The sequence below is a fragment of the Periophthalmus magnuspinnatus genome, chromosome 3 (assembly GCF_009829125.3).
Source record: "Periophthalmus magnuspinnatus isolate fPerMag1 chromosome 3, fPerMag1.2.pri, whole genome shotgun sequence".
In the NCBI taxonomy this organism is placed as follows: Eukaryota; Metazoa; Chordata; class Actinopteri; order Gobiiformes; family Gobiidae; genus Periophthalmus; species Periophthalmus magnuspinnatus.
In genome coordinates, this window is record NC_047128.1 from 20,718,113 (window position 1) to 20,740,660 (window position 22,548).

General features: G+C 39.5%; 1 protein-coding gene across 1 annotated transcript in view; it reads right to left on the minus strand.

Annotated features, from left to right (window-relative positions):
* Nucleotides 1-22,548, minus strand: part of vstm2b (V-set and transmembrane domain containing 2B) — a 47,681-nt gene that overhangs the window by 22,784 nt on the left and 2,349 nt on the right. The window contains exons 3-4 of the mRNA XM_055231683.1: nucleotides 21,629-21,658; nucleotides 18,908-19,367 (exon numbers count right to left, since the gene is read on the minus strand). Of these exons, the coding sequence (XP_055087658.1) occupies nucleotides 18,908-19,367; nucleotides 21,629-21,658 (490 nt within the window). The remainder of the gene's footprint in view (nucleotides 1-18,907; nucleotides 19,368-21,628; nucleotides 21,659-22,548) is intronic.

Genomic DNA, 22,548 nt, shown 5'->3' on the forward strand with positions numbered 1-22,548 from the left:
CTCTAGTTGCAGTGGTCATATTTGTATTACAAAACACATTTTTCTATGTATTTGAACAAAGATTTTTCATTTCTGATATTTCATCATCACAACTTTTACAGTGCAAATGAAGTCTGACGATTGATTTAATTGTTATACTAAGCTAATGTTTTTTTTTTTTCTCCATTATGTTCATTTCTAGGGCTGCCGAAGAGCTTGTGCAAGCCAGTCATTTATAATGCCCAAAATGAACCCAATCAGCTGCACAGTAGATGCCATGTAACCACATACCACACCACTACAATCAGCAATCTAGAACGAACAGGTCCAATCTTTACCAACAGAGCAGCCACACACCATCCGGTTCAGTTCAGCGCCGTAGACGTGCAGTCCTGACAGGAGGAGAAATCCACTTGATTTGATGCGCCAGCTCCTGCCTGCGTCAATCTGCCCCATGCTAATTATGTAATTATGTTCTATTTTATCCCCCTAATGCTCCTCTCGCTCCTGGATATATGATTAATAGCCATTTAACAAACATGAAGGATATTAAAAGTACACTTAATAAGTCGGTCGTCTTCTTCAACATGGTATAATGTGAGCTAAAACTGATGTCAGTTAATAAAAAAATGCAGTCTCCCTTTATGATGCACATGCAAAACCACCAAAACTGTTCCAGTGTTAATCATGTTAAATACAACACAAAGACTGGATGAGGTCATTTTAGAAGGGTGCATTTTACTGTGGTGGTCAGGATTCATAAATGCAGCAGCAGAAATAAAGTAACTTAGATATATTTAGTAAATAGCTGCCAATCAAAATAACATTTATCAGCGAGGGACAGTTCAAGCACACTAAGCAGTTAAAACACAACAATAAACAGAATATTAACATGAGAGGTGTTGTTGGATCAACACATCCTGTGTCATGGCAGTTTACAGAAAGCAGAAGCCCTCAGGACAAAAGTGTGCCATTCGTATGATGCTTCATCATACAAATCAAGGAGAAAAGCTCATTCATTGAGGTCTCTTATCCCAAATATCAAGAGGAGCTTTTGTGAGTTTATTTTAAAAGTAGGTTACATTAAGTTAATTGGTCTATCAGGGACATGTCATCTTGCCAAGGCCATGCAGATTGCTTGTTTAAATTATATAAACTAAACACAGAATTTTATTGTATTATAAATATGCTGCATTGAATATATTTACACTGCACATGTAGCCTGACAGGTCTAGGATAGAATGTACAGATTAGCTCAAATTCCTCTTGCTAGCATTAGGAAACTTTTAGCTGACACAGCAACAGATGAAGTGCTTGTTTAATGATCCACGTCTTGTTCATGATGGCTGTTTACAGTAATTTAATGTGGAACATAAGGCATGGCTATGCACTTGTTTGCATTAATCAAAATGACAGGTCGTTAATGTGCTTTAATCTATGTGTAATTACCACAAACATGTGCAATCAGGAGCTTTTGTGATGTGGACTCAATATTTGAAATAAATTCTCTTCAAACACTCCTAGCTTTAGACAGACTATTTCCTCATACCCAAAGCCATCCACCTCTAATTCTATCCACTTGTGTAATCTGGAAGGCACTTTCATTATACTTGGTTTTAACCACAAAATATACTTTGAACAGATGTCATATTAATCTCAGCTGCCATTGTCCTAACAGCTGTAGGCGGTTCATTTAGGGACATGTGATTTAATACACTGCAAAGGTAAAAATCGCAATTTAGCCAAATGACATCATCAGGCAAAATCAGCTTTCATTCCACACTTGACTACCTCCAACGCTTCCTGCCTCACAACGCAGGCATTTAAAATCTATTTGCAAATGGCAATATTATCTTTTATTATCTTTTCAGATATAGTGAAAAGGTCTTTATCGCTGCATCATTGAAGTTGAATGAAAATGTAATTCCATCTACAGAAAGGCATAAACAAGACTTGGTGAGCAAGGAATGGCTGTCTGAACCACTGGTGTATGAAACTCCATAGTATCTTTATCTGCAGGGCACAGCTGTCCCAGACATTACGGGCTGCCATTCACATATCACAATGTTATCCTGCTGACCTTAAACAGTAATGTCAGTGTAATAAGTGTGCAGAATATATACTTTAGAAAGTTTTTGAGAAGTAATTTATTTTTGAACAGGTTAGAAATGCATGTGTGAAATTATTTGTGGGGTATGTATCTTGTAGAGATAGACCGATATATATATCGATTGGTTGATATATTGGGCTGATATTTGCACTTAAATCTCCAGCATAGGCTAATATTTTGTTTTGGTAGATCTGATTTGCTGTCTAGAGCATACGCACAAAGATTTATTTTAACACTTTAATACAAAGAGATAACTGCACTAAATGTGATACACTGTTCTCTTAAAAGTCTCTGGTAGAAAAGGCCTTAGGGGGATTGTGTAGCAAATTTAAACTACATAATTTGAGGAAAAGAATCAAAATCTGCCCTACATATTGCCCAAAAATAGCTTATCGACCATCAGTTGCGCTGGATTCTAAACAACTGGTATGGGCATCGGCCATGAAAAAACCCACATCAGTCAATCTCTAGTATCTTGCAACCTTGTACAGCAAGATTCTCATGAGTTTGTTAACTCACAAATATTCCATCTTGAGAGCCTCCTGCTGTAAGGTAAATTGGGCGGAGGGACCAGTCACAGAGCAGCATTGAGGTTTGTGCAGAAGCCAAAAGTGACCAAGCAAACCAAAACAAACATAACGCCAACAGATGTACTTCAGCCTATTTTAGCATCAATATGGACTATTTTATTTGTGAAAAATGTCCAAAAAAGAACTGCTTTCTGATCAATTTCACCAACAGCTGTCCCAGATTGATGTGCAGAACTCAATTCATGTATTTTGTAAACAAAACACAATTGTTTTATTTTAAATATATCAAGCCTTCAAGAGATTGTGAATGTACCAATGAATAAGAGAGAAATATTTCTGTTAACTGGACAAAAGTTTTAGTGAAGACGTTTCGCCACTCATCCAAGCGGCTTCTTCTACCTTCAGCTATAAGGCAGTGTCCACAAGCAGAACCAGGAGCTGAACTACACTGAAAATAACACACCTATTTGTTTACAGTTTCTGTTTGTTAACAAGGCCTACACTAACTGTGAACTGTGTCTGAATCATATTTTGCATAGTGGTTCAGGCTCCTAATGAATGCTCTCTCACCTATTAGCATATTGGCTACCACTACTGTTTTCCTTGTTTTGATTTAGGTCTGAGGATGGAATTATAAATAGGGGATAAATGATGTCTAAGCCCCCCACTTGTGTTCAAAGATGGATTGTTTTTCCTAACAAAAAACAAAGAACGTCACATAAAGAAGTCCATGCAACTCCAAAAACAATCTACAAGCCATAGAAAATGGGGATGAAACCAGCCAGCCTGTGGACAAGGAAAGCTGGGTGAAAAACCTTTCCAATGTGGCGCAGGAGAAGAAAGTACTTTCCAATGGACTGAACTTATCTGTAACACATAACCAGATTCTCACAGTGAGCTAGTGGATTACAGCAGCAGAAACAGCCATTAGAAACAATAAGCTTACAGAGACAGAAGCTGGAGACCTCAGACTCAAAGTAACAGCTGCACTGAGCAACTCCAAACCTCCACCCTTCAGCGTAACTATTGCTGCTCTAGAAAAGAACCACACCATCAACATTTTACCAGAGAAGACTACAGACTCTATCCTGGCGACTTCATTCCTTGCATCTATGGCTTTATAAAAATCCACAAACAGGGAGAACCCCTCAGATCCACTGTATGCACAGGCTCCATCTCATTGTGGTCAAACACCTGAGGACCATCCTGGCTCCTTTAGTTAGTGATACAGAGCATACACAGCAGAATTTTTTTAGCAAAGTCAAGCATCTCCAATTTGATCCGGATAAGACAATGATTTCCTTTGATGTGACCTCTCTTTTCTCTGTTTCCATGTATCAGTAGCAGTGGAAGTAGCAAGGAGGAGACTTCTACAGGATACTAAGCTAAAAGAGAAAACTAAACTGTCATCCAAACAAATCTGCCAATTGTTGAAAATGTGTTTGAATACCGCATATTTTCAGTTCAGAGGAAACTTCTACAGGCAAATCCACGGTTGTACCATTGGTAGTCACTCCTATTATGGCTAACTAACTATATGGAACAATTTGAAGGCGCTCTACCACTACTTTGACTAAAATCTAAATTCAATATCTGGAATCCTTTACTGCACAAATTAATACTGTGGATCCAAACATCAAGTTCAAATGAGAAGAAGCCTAGGAGAACAAATTGTCCTCCTTAGATGTGCAATAACTATAATAGGACGGGCGACACCAGGTAGAAGTCTTCAGGAAGCCCACACACACTGACCAATACCTGCTTTTCCATTCACACCATCCACTGCAGCATACACTCGGATTTCGAACATTAAACAAGGCTCAAATGATTCCTACAAGCACAGAGAGAAAAGTGAAACAAGAACAACACGTGGAGAAAGTCCTCTGCTTGTGGATATCCAAAATGGGCCCTTAATAGATCTTAAAGAGCCAAAAAAAACAGACAACAGAGAATCAAACCTAGGAGAAAAGGTGCAACTATTCCCTACATAACTGCAGTGTCTGAAAAGCTTCAGGGCATTTTCAAACTGCATGAAATCCTGGTCTATTTCAAACCTATAAACAATTTAACACAGGCTGGTTCAGCTAAAGGACAAAACTCCGCGCCACAAACAAGAAACGTGGGACTGTAGTGAGCATTATATTGGACAAAACGGCCACTCCATAAGAGAATGTACCAACGCCGTCTTGAGAGCAGCTCAGGTCCCCAGTCTGCTGTACATCTCCATCTCAAGGCCACTCCTTTGAAGATTGTGAGGTACAGGTATTAGCCAAAGAAAATAAATGGATTGAGAGGTGAGTTAAAGAGGTCATATTTGTTAGGAAAGAAAATGCATCTTTGAACAGGAATGGGGGGCTTCAACATCATTTATCTCTTATTTATAACTCCATCCTCAGACCTAAATCAAAACAAGGAAAACAAGGTACAGGCACAGTTCACTTAATGTACTTCAATAATCCTAGCTAACCAACAGAAACTGGAAACAAATAGGTGTGTTTTCAGTAGTTAGCTCTTCCCTTCAGACAGATATAAGGCAGTGTCCACCAGCAATCTGACCAGAACTGAAGAAGCTCAAAAACTTTTGAATCTTTCTTTTGCTATGGATACTATCTGAAATATATGTGAAATATAAAGAAAAAAGTGGAGGTGGGCACAGATTAAAATTTTTAATCACAATTAATTGCATACTTGAATTGTAAATGATTAACTGCATACTGATATAATTTTTCTATGTATCTAGGACTTTGAAAATCTCCAAAGAAGTCAAAATAATATAAAAAGGCTCAGTATTAACTTATTTTATTATCTTCCTAATATCTACATTCAAATACAGAATTGGAATGTTATTCAACATTTTGAAGCTGAAATGTTTTTTCTGTGGTTGTCCTGTGTGGTCTGCTGCTTCTTACTGCTCATTATGAGCCTAAAAGAAGGCTGCTAGAGTCCTGGCTGTCTTGCTTCAGTCCTGAATCAGGTCTGGTAAAGGTCAGTTGTCCGATTTAGTCCTTGTTTAGTCCTGGTTCAGTTCTGGTTCAGTCCTAGTTCAAACCAGATCACAGGTTACTAAACGTGGGATTTTAAAATCTGAAAAGGTAAAAAGTGAATATGATAGGCACATGAGATAAAGTCTGTGCATTGCCACTGATAGATTGCCAACACTCCACGAGCATACTGAATCATGTATTTAGCGTCACTCTGGGTTTGCAATTTAGTGGGCTGAAAAAAGACCCGTGATCACTGACTCTTGATTAGTTTAAAAACTCAGATGGTGCTTGGACTTGTCTCTGTTGTGCTCTTTGTACAGCAGGGCTCTCTTCCTCATGCCCAGTGCATGTTTGTATGTGCTGAGTGGAGAGAGAGAGGAAAAGGTGAACGCAGTGGCTCACAGATGGGAGCGGGGCTCTCTCCTGTGTTTTTGACAGTTATGTGACCTGCGTTAAGATGCACAAAATAATTAATTTACGATTAATGATTTTTGGATGAACGCGTTAACGTGCCTGGTCCTAGAAAAAAGGCATCATAGTCTTTTTTTTTTTTTTTTTTAAACTACTACTACTTGAGTTTTGGTATTTCAAGTGTTTTGTAACTTGCAATAATGTATGTTTACAAAAATTGTAAGTTATTCAAACAACGTTTACAGTAAAGATAACTTTAAAGACACTACCTTGTGGCAACATGCAGTGAAACAGCATTTTGAGCTCTTGAAAAGGATAGTGAGCAAATTTCATGTCCTAATTTTTTTATTTTTTATTTTATTTTATTTTTTTTTTGCAAAGGAAATAGAGCTGTCTAATTAATAAAACTGAGATCCAAACATTTAAAATAGTCCATTAGTTTGGGCCTTTTTAATTGAGAGGTCTATTAAGGTCTGAATAGTTTTTTGTTTTGTTTTTTTGTATATTTTTTAAAAGGCACTGATATGTGAAGTCTTTGTATTTCATGAAATAAACATTGAAAGCCATTTTTATTTTTAATTTTAAAAAAAAAATGTTCCTCATTATGAGAAAAAAATCCTGACTTGCCAGCCCAACATTGGAAATAGAATATGTCGCCATTTCCAGCTCAAAAATCTATTGCATTATGTGAGCCCTTTAAAATATAGTAAATGTATATAACCTATTTTTAACTCAATTCCCTTGGAGCCTTTCCGTATTTTTCCCTCTATAGCTGCCTTAACTTTTCAGCCATATTCAGTGAATAATTTGAAGTGACAATGACTGATGGCTATGCTAGAGCTAACTTCTGTACACTCCGCTTGGTCATATGATAGCTAGCTTTCCCGTTCTGCACTCTTGACGGATGCGAGGCGATTTGTGTATAAAACTCTATGACGGACAGCAAGGAGGATAGGGGACCCGTTTATCTATAACCAGGCGAGGCCACCAAAACTACAGATGAGAAATGAAAATACGAGAGGCAATTCCAGACACCTGCCACCTTATCGGCCCCCTCCCCCGGCCATATTAATTGTTTCTGCCACTCAGTCAGATGACATTGCTAGAAAAAAGTGACAGATGCCAGCGTTTTCCAAGCTCTCCTCCCCTCCTCACCAGCGCTGCTGCTTGTTATTGCAGTGGATAGGGCGTTGGAACGGGCGCGTGCATGAGAGGTAATCTTTCAATTTCGCCACGCTTTTTAACCTTCAACTGTTGTTGAATACTTTGGGCAGATCCACCTCATTCGAAACGGGGGGAACATTTGAACTCGGGGATGGATTCCTCTGGGTTTTTCTGTCAATAGTGAAAGTGTCAGTGAGCCTCTTAAGCTCCATTTGATTTAGTGGGGAGCAGATATGAGCAGGCTGCCTGCTTGACAGTCCACTCAAGGACTCAAATGTGAAAATATCAGTGCACACACCATGGCAATATTAATCAGGCCCCGTTTAGATATGAGATGTGAAAATGGCTGTGGGCCACTAAAGTCAAACTCATCTTATGCAGCCTGTTTTTGTCCCGGAGAACAGAAACCCTGAATATCAAACATGACAACTATTGAAACTTCACCTCAACAGATTTTTTTTCAGGCATAATTCAAGGTAGGTCATAGCGGTAGTGGTAGTAGTAGTAGTAGTTTACTACTACTATCACCTGCTGCTATTGTGTGACAGTTAAAGGTATAAGTTGAATAAGTGACATTTAAACTTTTAAAGAGGGGGTATTACACTGCACATAACATCATTAGTTCCAAATGTTACTTTTTATTCACTTTTTACTCTTCACAATCAGCATGCATTTTGCTAATGAAACTACCGCACATTGAATCATGTTTGTGAAGTTGTAGTGTACTGTTTTGAATCACACTGTATATTTATGAGAAATTGCTATGCAGGAGCATGGGTGATGTAGGCTTGTGGGCTTGGACAGGATTGTACTGTAAACTGTAAGGACAGTTTGAATAGTGCCTGGGAGAGATCGCAAGAATACTCCAGCATGCAATAGATGACATTAAAAAAAAACAAAAAACACTTCAGGCATGTTTTTTAGGAAGCTAAAAAAAAGTTGATTTTGCGTAATATCTGCTCTTTAAATTTGCATTATTTTTGTTGCATGATGCTGTTTTCTGGTCCATTTTAGGAAAACCCAACAAAATTCAAAGGAATTGTTCAAAGTAAGGCCAGGGCAGGTTTGCTTAATCATGTGCCTCCATGGTACACAGCAGGAATGGAAGAGGTTTTTTGACAGGTTTTCATAGATTCTTCCTTTGAATGGTTAGAAAGATATATTATCTATCTTGGCTCTACAACTGGCAGCTGTGTTAAATGAGGTTGTTATATACGTGCTTGGAGCTGATACTAATAAGCATGTTACCTATTTATAGCTCCTCATTTGGTCTGTACTCATTATTTGGACCGTTTCCCAGTCATGTTGTAGTGCTCATCTCGACTTGGCCCATTTGAATGTTTCTGGTCAGTGCAGCATTTACATTTTAATTGATTGGGGCCAGAGTTTATTTGGAAGATCCACTGGATGCACAGAGAGATTGTGATGACAGCTTTCTGACGAACAAGCGAACATGCCTGAGTAATTTTAACGTAACCAAAAGTGGCAGGTGTGAGCGCACTCTCAGGCACTGATTATTCTATAACTTTGCACCTACCTTTCATTTGGAATCCAGTTATTTTCCCACCTGACAAATGTGTAATGGAGTTCAATACCCACAACAAAGGATTTAGACTATTACTGTTACCAAGTTTTCTGAAAATCGACACAGGAATCAAATGTATTGAAAGCTAGTGATGGAACAAGATCTTGCGCCAGGAGATCTGTGAGTTTCAGCAACAGTGACAGATCAGACTCCACTCTCACGTCTCATTCAGAGGAGCTGCAAAGTTTTTTCCTTTTGTTATTAGAGACTGACTGGGCAAAAAGAGATTGACTGTAACGATGACCAATCAGAAGCAGCTTTAGGCGGCCATAAAGACCTAATATTCCTAATATTCAATTGGTTTAGCGCTGACAAGAGGGTGAATACTCGCCGTTTCGAACACACGAGGAAATATGCAGATTCTTGTGGATTTTATAGATATACGTTATATGGCGACTCTTCTGTAATGGGAGTACAAACAGATGACTACAGCAGGAGTGGCACGTCCATTTGGAGTTTACAGATCTCAGACATCAGCGATGCTATAGTGGTCCCAGCTCTTTATTTATGCTACTTATCATAAGTGCAGCTAATTTAATATCTGCTTGGTGGTTTTACAAGTGTATAAGCGCTGTCATGTGATGTGCACGTTTGTAATGTTCTGATATCTGTGCGTTTGGTAAATGTGCTGTTTGGCCACAGTCTGCTGCATAAAGGGGACAGTTGTTTGTCTTGCGTTGTTGTGACTGTGCAGTTGTGAGTCCGTTTTGGTGCTTTTGAGCTCTGTGGAGAAGAATAGTTTACCTAGAGCCAGCAAACAAGACCAAATATATAGCTTGTTTTTACTTTACTACAGCTGGGGTGCATTTTTTAGTTTTTCTTTTTTTTTTTTTATGTAACTTAATAGTTACTTCTTCTGGTAATTAGGTACTTTCATCACCCATAACATACAAAATGCACAGTAAAAATCACCTGAAAAAATTCAAGTGACCACAATTGAATTTCTTCAGGTAATTTTTATTTTTATTTCTGAAACGCTGCAATGCTAAAACTTCCAGGAAAAAAGTATCTTTTGTTTATGCAGATGTGGGAATCAAGCGGCACAGTTGTACTCTGAGGCTCGAGATACAGTCAGCAGCATAATTGAAAAACCACACATGCAGAAAATCCCCATACCATCAAGCCCTAATGGGACTGTGTTTGAGTGAAGGGTCGGCCATGTGGTCTAAAAGAAAAACGCTCTTGTTGAATGACTTTGGACTTGGGGATTAGGATGGACAAAAACACTTTCCTCTCTTCCACCACTGTTCTGTAGGCACCCTCCCTGTGTGCACCTTCAGCATTTCACATTTCAAAGCTTAATTCAACTATATAGCACTGTACCTTTCCATTTGCATCAAGAGCCACTAATGTATGCTAATACCTTGCACGGGGTATCCACAGAAAGGCCACTGTATTTGTAAAGGTTAAAGATAATGCCAGGTCAGATGACAGATGTTAGCTATAGCATTACACCCCGGACACCAAATTAAGTTAGCCCTTTAAGAATCACGGCACATCCACCTTTAACAAACGCCTATATGCCCAACCCACCATTCTGTCTTTGTGCTGCTTGCTTGCTATATATTAGTCTCCATTTTGTGAGCTAAGAATGTATCATTTATATGGCATCAAATAATACTTTCGTGGCAAACTGTGACACTGGGTCTCTTAGGGATCTTGTGGAAACTAGATTTCAAAGATTTACCGCAGAGAAGATAATCTGCTACTGATTTGCAAATTCTACCAAGTTCAGTCAAGTAAAGACAGTATGTGTGCTCTGTGTAAGTAATTCCGACGGGGATGGAAAGGGAAGATGAATACACGCTGACTGCGCTGGCAAGCATGTTATCTGGGGTCGTCTAGTCAGCTAAAACAGTGTCAAGAATGGAATGATTACAATGCAGCACTTTAATCCGGACGGCATGTTGGCACCCCTATGTGACTCGGAAATTGGATGATCCCGTTGTTAGCTGCTTCATGAAATGGATTAAAGTGAATTTGAAAAGGGGGGGGCTCTCCACCGGACGGCTGTGTAATTAATTGGGCTGAAATTAGAAATGTGTTGTGACTAAACAGTTCAAGCTTAATGTAGCAGCCAGGGGACATCCTGCCAAGTTCATAAAAGTGGTGAATATAAAGAAGGCTGGTAATTTGTATTCAAAGGTTCATATCAAACGTCCCGGAGGTTTAGCCCCATGTTCTATTTCAGGAGCTAGGTTTAAATTGGATCATATGTCTATAACATAACTGGATTAAGGGGGCATGTTGGCAGAGTAGTTAGCATGTATGCTTTGCTATAGGACTTTATAATATTCTTGGTGAAGGGCTGAGTGACACTTTGAGTGAAACTGAGTAATACATCAGTTGAAAACTTGAGAAATATATTATATATATGGCACTGGACGTATGAATATATTATATATTTTTATATATAAATACGGTGCCATATATATGTGTGTGTGTGTGTGTGTATATATATATGTGTGTGTGTATATATGTATATGTAATATATTTCTCAACTTTTCAATTGAAATTGAAATTCAATTTTCAGTTTCACTAAAAGTGTCACTCAGCCCTTCACCAAGAATATTATAAAGTCCTATAGCAAAGCATACATGCTATATATTAAGTGTGTGTGGGGGTGGGTGGGTGTGTGTGTGTGTGTGTGTGTGTGTGAAAACGTATTTCTCATAGCTGGATATAATAACAGGCTGCAAGTGCACAAATCTATTTTGATAAAAAATGTTTGAAATTAGGGCTATGCCATAAATCAAAAGCTCATGATCTAAACTTTGACCGATCTCGAGGATAAGGCAAGAGCAATTTAATCGACAGGTCTACAGCCAATCCTGTGACAGTGAGAGCACATGGTACTGAAGAGAAGTCACTACTCACCTGTTTAGGTGAAACAGTCTCTTTATGTCTCCTTGCATATCTTTGTGCAAATTTAAGTCAAAACTTGTGAAACCCAATCTGACTAAAAGTCCAGTGCCTCATTCCCTCCTGACTGTGTGGTGCCGTTTGCCCTGCTCCCTCTCCCTCTCTCTGATCCAGCCACAGCTCCTCACCTTTTTTCCTCTTTTCTCTCTTCTTGAACATGACATAAAAACTGCAGTGATCTAAACACCCTGCTCTTTGTGACTGAAGTCAGCATGTCTGTTTTTAATAAGATGGGAAGGTTCGAATCAAAAATTGAGATTAATCAAAATGGGGGGACATTTTTTTAAATTTTTTATTCCATATCACCCAGCCTCATTTGAAATATACACGTAACTTTCTGAAAGCTGGTAAAAATGTATTTTTTTAAATAGCTGTTATTCTAAATGAAATGAAAATGGGCAATAGGCACTCATTTTCAATGTGCAGTTCATGGTACATTCACACTGACACAAACCAATCTCATTTGAATAAAACCAATCTGAAAGACAAGTGCATAAACAACATTTCGTTTACATCATTTGGGTTAAAAATTCACTGTGGAAGACTTGTTTTTACTCAATTGTAGTGTGCACCATGCACCTAAAATGAAGTTGAAACAATTGAAAAAACGGGCATTCATCTGAATTGTGTAGCGAGTCTAAGAGCAGTAGCCACTAACGTTACATGTGCTGCATCAGTGATCACCACAGCAGCGCAGATGCAGGTTACATAAATGAGCAGTGAACACGTAACTGAGAATGTGGTTTTAATTACAAATCCTAGGGCTTACGGAGGAATACAGAATGTACTACATTTGTCTAGTGAGGCTTAAGTTGTTGCAAAGTCTCTACTCACTGCATTTTTACATTGGATTCTTTGGACCAATTTTCTTTTCATTCTCCTCCTCCTAAGCCTAGGTTTTCTTTAGGGGCTGCATCATTACAATCGTTTAAGATGCCCAGAGCAGATGTCTCAAAAAGAGTCATATTTGTTCTAAACCTGTCCCAATTAAACAGAACATGGTAAACGCAAGCATCTGAAATGACATAATGAGATGTTTGCACGCTAAATCAACTCAACATTTGTTTTGAGGACTTTTCTGTTAGTGCTGGAAAAATAAACACAAAAAGGGGATTCAGAGGCTAGACAGTTTTTAATTGAATTGCCTGACAAAACAGAGAAAACTTCAAGGATGTAATGAGAAACTTTTTAAACATTTACCACAAGTAAATAAAATATTGACTTTTTCTTGTATTTTGATCCATAGCAAATATTTAGATCCTGGGTTCGGCATAAACAGCAGGGGTTAGTGTCCGGAATATAACATACAAATTGTTGTAAATTTACCAAGACGCTCATTTCTATTCATTGTTCTGAGGAACAAAACAAACAATAGGCAATGCAAAAATGTCATGGAGAATATATTTTGGTTTCCTATAGAATATGCACACAGCCTGGAGAAATGCCTGCTTCATAAATCACGCATGCATCAGGAAATACTATAAGGAAATGCGGCTAAAGGTCATGTTCAGCACAAGCTGTATTGACCAAGGCTGTGTCAGTATAAATTGTCTACTGGGAACAAGAACAGATTTAAATATCACATTTTTATATTTTATGAAGGGAGAGCAAATTCCCATACTCAATAGAATATGATTCTTATTGAAATACAATATAATTTCTTAACAAAGTTTTATTCAATGCTACACAGAAGGGGCATTACTCAACAAATGCTTGTTTTTGTTTGGTTATTGATAAAAGATAAACAGCAATAGCTGTTTAGCGATATCAAATGTTTCTAGGCTGTAAAACCTACCTACCCACTTACTGTTAGCTACAGCAGATTGTAGAGTGAATCAAATACCTCCATTCTCAATAAAATATTTGTGTGACCTTTATATCTGCTTGTGCACTGACGAGTGCAGTAGTTCAAAGACTAAAAACAACTTAAAGTGAGGCGCATCTTAAGTCGTTTTCACACTGGCAATATTTAGGCCGATGTGAAAGAGCATTTGCTCTGAGATCAGTGTGCTTGGGCCGGTGTGAGCCCAATAGTTGCTAGTATTCTGTACCGCAGTGGACGGCCAGTCTGAGAGCGCTAGAAACAGGAGGTCTCGGAGCTCCACCCGCACTCCGGAGCAGGGCGAGTGCAGCGTGAACACGGCCGACCTACGCAGCCCGCTGTGACAGTAAAGGTGCTTGGAATTGGGCAAAAAATCACTCAGATCACATATTTCTATGAATGGACGCTGCAAAGCTGCTGTTTGACATGTTCATCTGACAAAGCCATTTGGATCAACTTAATATCAGCGACATTCTCCTCTGTCTGTCTCTGCTACCAGTGCACACAGTCCTCATGGTGTATTTAGCCACAGGTAAAAGACAAGACCAGTTTGTGCGTATTCACGTGGCTCTGTCCCTTGAAGCGCATTGTCATAGAAATAAGCTTGACGAACAGCTGATGGTCTAGTCTCATGCGACTCAAGATGCTTGTTGGTGTTTTGTGTATGATACGCAGTGTGTATGAACTAGGGATGGGATAATAAACAATACTGTTTATCCGGATGAAAAGGGTTGACAATAATTGTTTGGGGGACATTTTATATAATCATGGTAATCGCCAACAAAGATAATAGCAGTTATATCACCAGAATGTGCAGAAAAAAAACAACTTATTCACAGTGGAGTCAACGGGGGGGGGACAAAGGGGCCAAGAATTGGAGCCTCTTCCTATTAATTTATATTAGAGGGAGGCCCATGTGAGGCTTATTGCCCTGGGCTCAAATTTCTGTCAACGGCCCTGCTTATCCATAGTATTCTCTGCTAAAGCCTAGTTGTTTTCACTAATAACAAAGTACAATACTATACCAGTTGTTTAAATATGGAACTTTTTCATACTTCATTCATATCCACAACATTTTTAAACTGTCAGCCACTTTAATAATTATTGTGATATAATCGTTGATCAGAATTATTATCAATATAAAAAATATATCAATATCGTCCCATGCCTAATGTGAACAAGATCGACCCAAAAATAAAGTAAACAGAACTAAATCTAGTGTGCACTGGGGTCAGTCCACAGAGCCACTAACATGTTAAAACCACCTGAGTGAAGACGATTTGACAAAACAAGAGTGGGGAAGGTGAGTGGACTTTACAACATGGAGGAATTCTTCAACAATTTTCACCTATAACATCAAAATTTTTCAGATTGAAGGAAAAAAAACAACAAAAAAACAGGTACATTTTGAAGCAGCATGCTTAGAAGCTCATATAAGTCTTGCCAGTCTAATCTAGCACCTTTACAAATAGGCCGAGCTCTATAAAATGATCCACTGCATGTCTATATTGTGGTAGCATTATCCGAATGAAGTGTACACAAATAAACATCAAAGTGTCAATCATTCTCAGATCTGAATTGCAGCTTTGACGTGATGGCTTTAATAGGCAACCTGATGATCCCCTGACAGGCAGACTGCAGGGGCTGGAGTGAGAAAAGAGTCTCATTCAGCTCTGATAAAGTCTTCTCCCTTGCCCATGTGAGGCGCCTTTGAAAGAGTGATCAAAGCCCAGAGAACAGAAGCTTAACGCTCGTCTCAAATTCTACAGCTCACCCACCAAGAACAGCACATATCAGAGCAACTGTAATAGGTGCACCTCCACAAGCACCTATCACTTAGAGCCGACATTTTGTCCCTCAACAGCCTGCTGAGCAAAGGCAAGAATTCAATCTAATCCCAGTCAATGGCAAATCAATCAGGCTTTTATTCTCAACTCCTTTTGATAATGATAGCAAGTATAAAGATTACAAAGTGTGCTTGTTTCATGGGCAAATAATAGTTTTTTTGTCCAAGTGGATGTGGCAGGTGGCCTTTAGAGTTCTGCAGACAAATCTGGATTCCCTTTGTGATTCTGTGAGTTGTAATGTTTTTAAACATAACTTTTGACCTTTCTACTAAGCCTCAATTTAACTCTCTAAAGATTTTCCCAAACAACAACCAAAGGTTTCAAAATGCTTAGTTTTGGACAGATTTTAGTCTTAGATGAACCCTGTAAAGACAAGGGACTAAGAAAAAATCAATTTCCATGGACATAAGCAAAATAACAAATGCATACATTCAAGATAAGTTTCTTGCCATACTGAGGAACAGTCTGGGCAAAGAAATAACATCTCCATAGAGACAACCTGGTGGCCCACCAGAAAAGTTTCATAATGCACCTTTTGGTCACTATGATGATTATTAAGCACTCATCAGAAACACTTAGTCCTGATTTACAGCCTTCAGTGCTGCTGCACAGTGTGTGCCTCAGAATCCAACGCACTTGGATTAAAACTTGTTTGGTTCTTTGGCAAACCCTTGGGAGAGTGAATAGCCCAGCACTTATGCCGACTATAATGCAAACACATGGCTGAGGAGTGCTAAGTACAGGCCCTTTATAGCAACACATTGTGTTTGCATGTCTCAGTTCTCCACGCAGCATCTGCCGTGCAGCATATGAGCCTCAATGACTGCTCTCAGCACAGGCAACAGCTCCACTAGTCTTCGATGAGTTTTAATTATTCACAAGTATGCTTCACTGAACAGAACTGGGGCAGGCAGAGGCACAGGGAGAAGGTAGATTACAACTCTGCATGCACCCTCCCTTCCTCTCGCTCCCTTCCTTCGCTGCACCATCTGGCAACCTGCTGGTACAGGCACTAATAAGTCCCTGTTCCACGTTCATACACAAGTCAACCAAAGTGCTCCCTGATCAAAAGAGATGGCACCAGTGACAGAGGTGTGCCTCAGCAGATGAATACACAATGAATATGCAGCAGCTCCGTCATGTTTCAGTCATTTCAGCCATCAAAGGATGCATCCTCTATGAATGAAGCAGAAATATGCATGCTCCTCTCAAAGCCAAAATCTCACCTTCATAACAAAAGAATCTTCTCTTTTACTTCCTCACTGTTGTCATAAAATGCAGTTATTTTTGTTATTAGATCCTATCTGGGCACTTTCACTATCTCTTTTCACAGAAATACAAGCAGATAATAACTCTAAGCTCCTGTAGTGGATGAAAATGAGTGGTTGTCTGTCAGTGTACATTGTTTGCCCTGCAATCACTGGCAATTGTCTGATGCGAGCTCTGCTTCACCTGCTGGAAAAGCCCCTGAAATGACCAAAGCAGTTTGGTACAATTTCTCTGATTTTGTACACAGTCCAGTAGCAGAAAGGTCTGACACAAAAAACAAACTATGATCTAATCCCTATAACACACAGATGCCCAAACCTGCTCCTCCTATTCATCAGCCTCTGAGTAACAGGTGGATACGACCAATCAGAGTGAGTGAACATTTTCTGAAGCAGCTTGGCTTTAGTTACTGCAGTGTATTAAGATATTGTGTACGTGAATAATGATAGTTAAATTCTGATTGAGTCTCTAAGAAACGTTTATCTGTAGCGTAAAATTGTTTAAATAGTTCTCTTCACAGTAGCTGTTACACAAATAAAATGCAGTAAGTCTTATATGTACTCAAGATTATTGCATCACTTTTGTCCAACTACTTCTGTATGCAAACATTTCACACTTACTGGAAGCAACGCACAGTCTTCGCTTCCAGTTACAACTGCAACACAAAATCGTAAGTAGTTTAGAACTTTAATTCTCTCTGGGGTTGAGTCCTACTTTTCTTGACAAGTGAACCTGAACAGTTGCTCGGTTTCTGCACTATTAAACATCTGAATTATGAATGTAAAAACCTGATTGACAGACACACTCCCTTGCGTTCGTTTCACTTGATCTTTGCTGATAGCTTTCCCTAGCCCCAGATCTGCCATAATGCAGACATCCACAGCCAGGAATCATAAGTGAAGCAAAAATCAATAGTGGAAACTGCCTCAATTTATTTTCCACACTGTGAAAAGAAACACAATTACATAATGGCTTTTAAAATAATGGGCATCTACTCCCAAAAGGAAAAAAAAATCACTACAAACTGCAGATATATACAATGTGCTGAGACGAGACTTTCAAATGGTGGAACATCTGAAAACACGCCAGCAACATCAGATTTTGGAGACAGCTACAAGAAAAAATGCCACATAGTAAAAAATGTCTACAAGCGAAAGATAAACAGCCTGTCAGAAGCTACACGATATGATCCGCTAAGACAGAAGAACCTTGAGACAGATACCGACCAGTGACCAGACACATGCAGCATGCAGAGCAGAAGAGAAACCAGACATCATTCTCTTAGACACCACTAGGGGTCACTGTGGCTCTATACCCAACATTCTAAGGCTGTGATGCTGAAAAATATGAGTGGGAAAGATTTAAAAGGCCTATTAGAATGGCTGAATCATAGTGAAGAATAAGACATATTTCAGCCCCCACTTCTCCATACTGGTCATGGTGCTAATACGGACCCCCTCCTATATGCTGCAGCAGCGGTGACAGGCGCTGCTAGCACGTCCTAGGCAGTTAGTAACACGTGAAGTCATTAGCGGTGAGCACTGGTAAATGATTCATCTTTCATTCGTAGCACAAACTGAAAATAGAACCAGGCATACACAGGTTGGTTAGGATGGAAGAATATACGATGCCGCTAGTAAATAGGGGAAAGAGTAGAAAGCCTTAGCAGGGATCCATCTTAGCTCCACTGCAGGAAGGGAGGAAAATTGAAATGATTTTTAGTGTAAAGTCTTTTTTTAGACTTTATATTCTCTTCATCTTTTAGAAGGAAGTTGTATTAACATGAAAGCATAGACCATTGCAAAATAAAATTTAAAAAAGTCTAACCTTTTTAAATGGGAAAATGAAGCCAGATGTGCACTTCTCTCACAAGGGCATTCTATTAACCAAAACTGTGAGCTGCATTTCCTGTATTTTCTAGGACAGTTATTTGAATTTGTAGGAACATTAGGGGTAGCACTCCTTGTAATTCATGTTGACCTTACGCCACAAACCCAAAAATAATTTAACATGCCATTTAAGCAAGTAATACAATTCTATCACTGAGTAAAAAACTAACCAATGAATCAGTGACACTGGGAGACAGAACATGAGACAAAACTGCTACACGTCTTTCAATTGGGCTTAATATTGAAAAATCTCTGAAGAAGTGAATGCAATCATGGATTTCTGTTAATAACTATTTTGTCTACTCAGCATCCTACTCAAACTTGTAGGCTCCTCCATGCTTAGCTCTAATCGATGTAAAATGCTGATATTGATTGAGGGTCAGGAAGAGACTCACCGACTCCGAGCTGCTGCCAGAGTGCTGCAGAGCCTGGCAGAGGAGAGGCAGCAGCCGACTTCACCCCTGTGGCGGCGGTGGTGGAGGAGATGGAGGGCAGGAGGCCCGGTTGCGCCTGTTGTGGCCCTTTGCCCCTGGCTCCTCCTGCTCTCTGCCCTCCAGGTCCCCCTGGGCTGGGCTCCGAGGTGGCCCTGCCAGCTCCACCTCCGGGTACTCCTCCCCCTGCTCCCAGCCCTGCGTTGGTATTCCGGAGGGGCCAGCGGTTCTGGATGTGGGACACGGCCTCTTCTGCCACCATGGCATCTGCGCGGGTGACTCGGAGAGTGGCGTGCACGGTAAATTCCTGAGTCTCGTCGGCCCACAGGTCGGACACGCGGCACTCATAGATTCCCTCATCCTCCTTCTTCACTTTAGACAGACTGAGGCGGTGCGAGATGGCATTACCCTGGACGCGCACCGTCTGGAAAATAGCACCCATTCAGTTTAACTCCCAGTATGTCCCTATTACTCATATTACTGGGTATCATATCATATGTTCTACGCTTATGATGACAAGGAAAAAAGACTCATTATCTCACTTATGACAAAATTACATTTTTTAAATTTTTTTTTTTTTTTAACTCAAGTTGGAAATATATCAAACATTCCATGTTTGATATATTTCATCATCTAAAAACAACCGCTACAAATGGGTATGACAGGATGAATCCATTTTAAAATGAATAGGTTATTTATAGATGTCACTGTGGAATAAGGATTTTAGAAGTAACAGTATGAGTAAAATATAATTTATGTACAAACAGCAGGGCTGCACAATAAGAGAAAAAATAACTATATTAAAAATAATAAAAACAACATTATTGGCATTTAGTTTTGTTTCATAATAGTTTTATTGAGTAGTTAATTTTCAGTTCAGTAGACTTTTGTGACTGAAATCATTTTCAAGGACAATAACTGAAAATCTGTCAGATGTTTTAGCTATTACTGCGATGACAATAATGTCTTGTTAAAAAGTGCATATCAAACAAAAGGGTTTGGTAAAGCTATACAAATTGTAATAAAATGTTAAAAAAATGTAGACTGCACAAATTTTCCCGTTGTCAATACAACTCTAAAAATTCAATGTAAATTTGATACCGGGGCATAAAGTGAAAAACTGTTTGCTGTCTCTTCTGTGTATGAGTCAACAACAGACTGGAAAATACAGTCTAACAATGAGAAGTTCAAGTTTGTTCTAAGTCACAGAGAGCCAGTTTGATGCGAGTCCTAAACATTGTTCTGGAAATCCTGGTGCTTATTTGCATAGTGTTAGTGTTAGGAATTTGTAACAATACCTTATGTTTGGGAATTAGTACACTATACAGTAGTATAAAAGGCTGAAAGGGCAAATGTTAGGATTTGTATTTAAGTCTTGCTAAAAAAAAATTTTTTACATAAGAAGGCTTGGCTAACTTTAAAAACTTAAAGAATTTAGTGTGTAAGGCATAGCCTCTTATGTATACCTGTGTTACATGTAAACTGCATGCCGTCCAGATAACCCGGACTAATTCTCTTTAAATCTCTCATTCTGACAAATGAGTCCTTTCTAAAACTGAATGGCATGAGTATGGGTATTGATTCCACTCAGGTTTAATGTCTTCTCATTAAATTTTTGACTGAGTCCATTTGTTCAAGGCCCCTGGTAATCAAACGGATAAGGGCCAGTTTACTTTTTCTTACAGTAAAACAGGCTGGCCAGGCTAATCCATTACTAAGGATTTAATGTGGCCTTCTGAACCAAAATCTGGGTCATTTTTAGCAACATATGTCACTCAAACCTCAGTGGAGAGAACAGTGAGGGAGGTGGCTCATGCTTTAGATCAAAGTTTAATTCATATCAGCTGACCCCATTTAAAGCAGTACACAATTTAGTCTCTGAGGTGTTGCTGTTTGTTTCTCCAATTGCACATAGTCTACTACTGGGAATAGTTTAGATCAACAAGTATCTCATTTACACAATGTTGCATTTCTCTTTGGAACAACTATAGCTGACTGGGTGCAGGCAAATACAAGCTAAGATCAAACACAGACACAAACATCTGAAATCAAACAAATAAGAGTGCTCTTGAATAACAAATGGTGCAGCGGAAAAACAAGGAATGAAAGACATTGAGATGAGCAGAGTCCGGCATGCTGTGTGAACCCAACAAGGTCAAGATCATGTTTTATGACTGAAGCCAGAGGTTCTGGCATCAAAAAGCATGGGCTGCTGACACTGTATTAGCTGCCCAGCAGGCCGGCACATTAGTTCACGCAGCCTCCATTTCCCCTAATAAGGGCGCCCTTTATCGGCTTAAACGTAACATATTATCAGAGCAAAACCTGTCAAAACATGTTTAACAATGGCACTGCAGTAAAGGTCTGCATGAGGCAAGAGAAATATGCCTACAGAACAGGAGTTAAACTTCACTGTCAGGGCCAAATTGCACTGCTATTTCACAGCAATGAGGAAAACAAATAGTCTAGGCAAATTCCGGGATACCTAGAGAGCAAGCAGTACAGAATGCTCTGCGATGATGAAAGCCCGCTCTATCTCCGGCACAGATAACATCCCACCTTCTGATAGTGTGCAAGCATCAGACAGATATTCCGTATGAATGATTTTGTTGTTTTAAACTCTAGGAATCTACTACGCTTGGTGTAAAGCAAAAGATGTGAGCAAACATTAAAGTGAGCACTTACACTTATTTTCGTGGCCTCCCTTGGAACAATCTGCAAAAGGAAAACAGTTTGAAATAACACAGATGCAACAAGATATCAGCTGTTATATAACCCCAGCAATGAGACGACGTGCTTTTTTTCTTCCTCAATCAGTCAGAGAGGCAGACGGCAGCAAAGAGAGATGGTACCATGCATTCTCTCAAAGGCACCATTGATAACCCACCCTCCTGCCCCTCTTACCCCCTCCCCCTTCTCCCCCGCTGCATGTTTTAATGTGCTTAAACCCGCAGAGGAAACGCCGCAGATGTGATTGTCCCCAACTCCTGCGATGACTGGGAAAAAGGACTCGGGGCTGATTTGTCATGCTGAAGGGAAAACTAATTCCCAGCGCGTCCTGCCACAATATCCTATCATGGCGGTGTTAGGCAGAGGGAGCTGAGAGGAATGTAATGGTGTTGATAACCAACCAACAAGTGCCCTCTCTGCAGTGGCGCTGACACGTACCCCCGCCCACCCCCTGCCCCGCTACTCCCAGCCTTCCTCACCCAACACACGCTCTCGGCTGCGTACGCCTGATTGTAATGACAAACAAAACAGCACACAAGGTCAGATACATATCGGTGGGGTGCGATGACGAGCGGATAAACGCCGGTGTTTCTGAATCAATTGTTGGCAAATGTCTGGAATGCATGTATGTGATTATAACTAATGATCATGGTGCAACAGTTCTGAACCCTCCTGGAATAGCTACATAGTAATACTGTGTTTGGTAATGTGGACAAAAAAACAACAGTAAACATGTTTCTTTAGTTCGAAGTTACCTTTTATATTTTTATTATGCTGCTGCAACTCTAACTCTTCATTGTGGCACATAATAGTGTCTAACTGTTCACAATTCTTTTAAAAATATTAGTCTTTTTACCCAGCATTTACCCACTAAC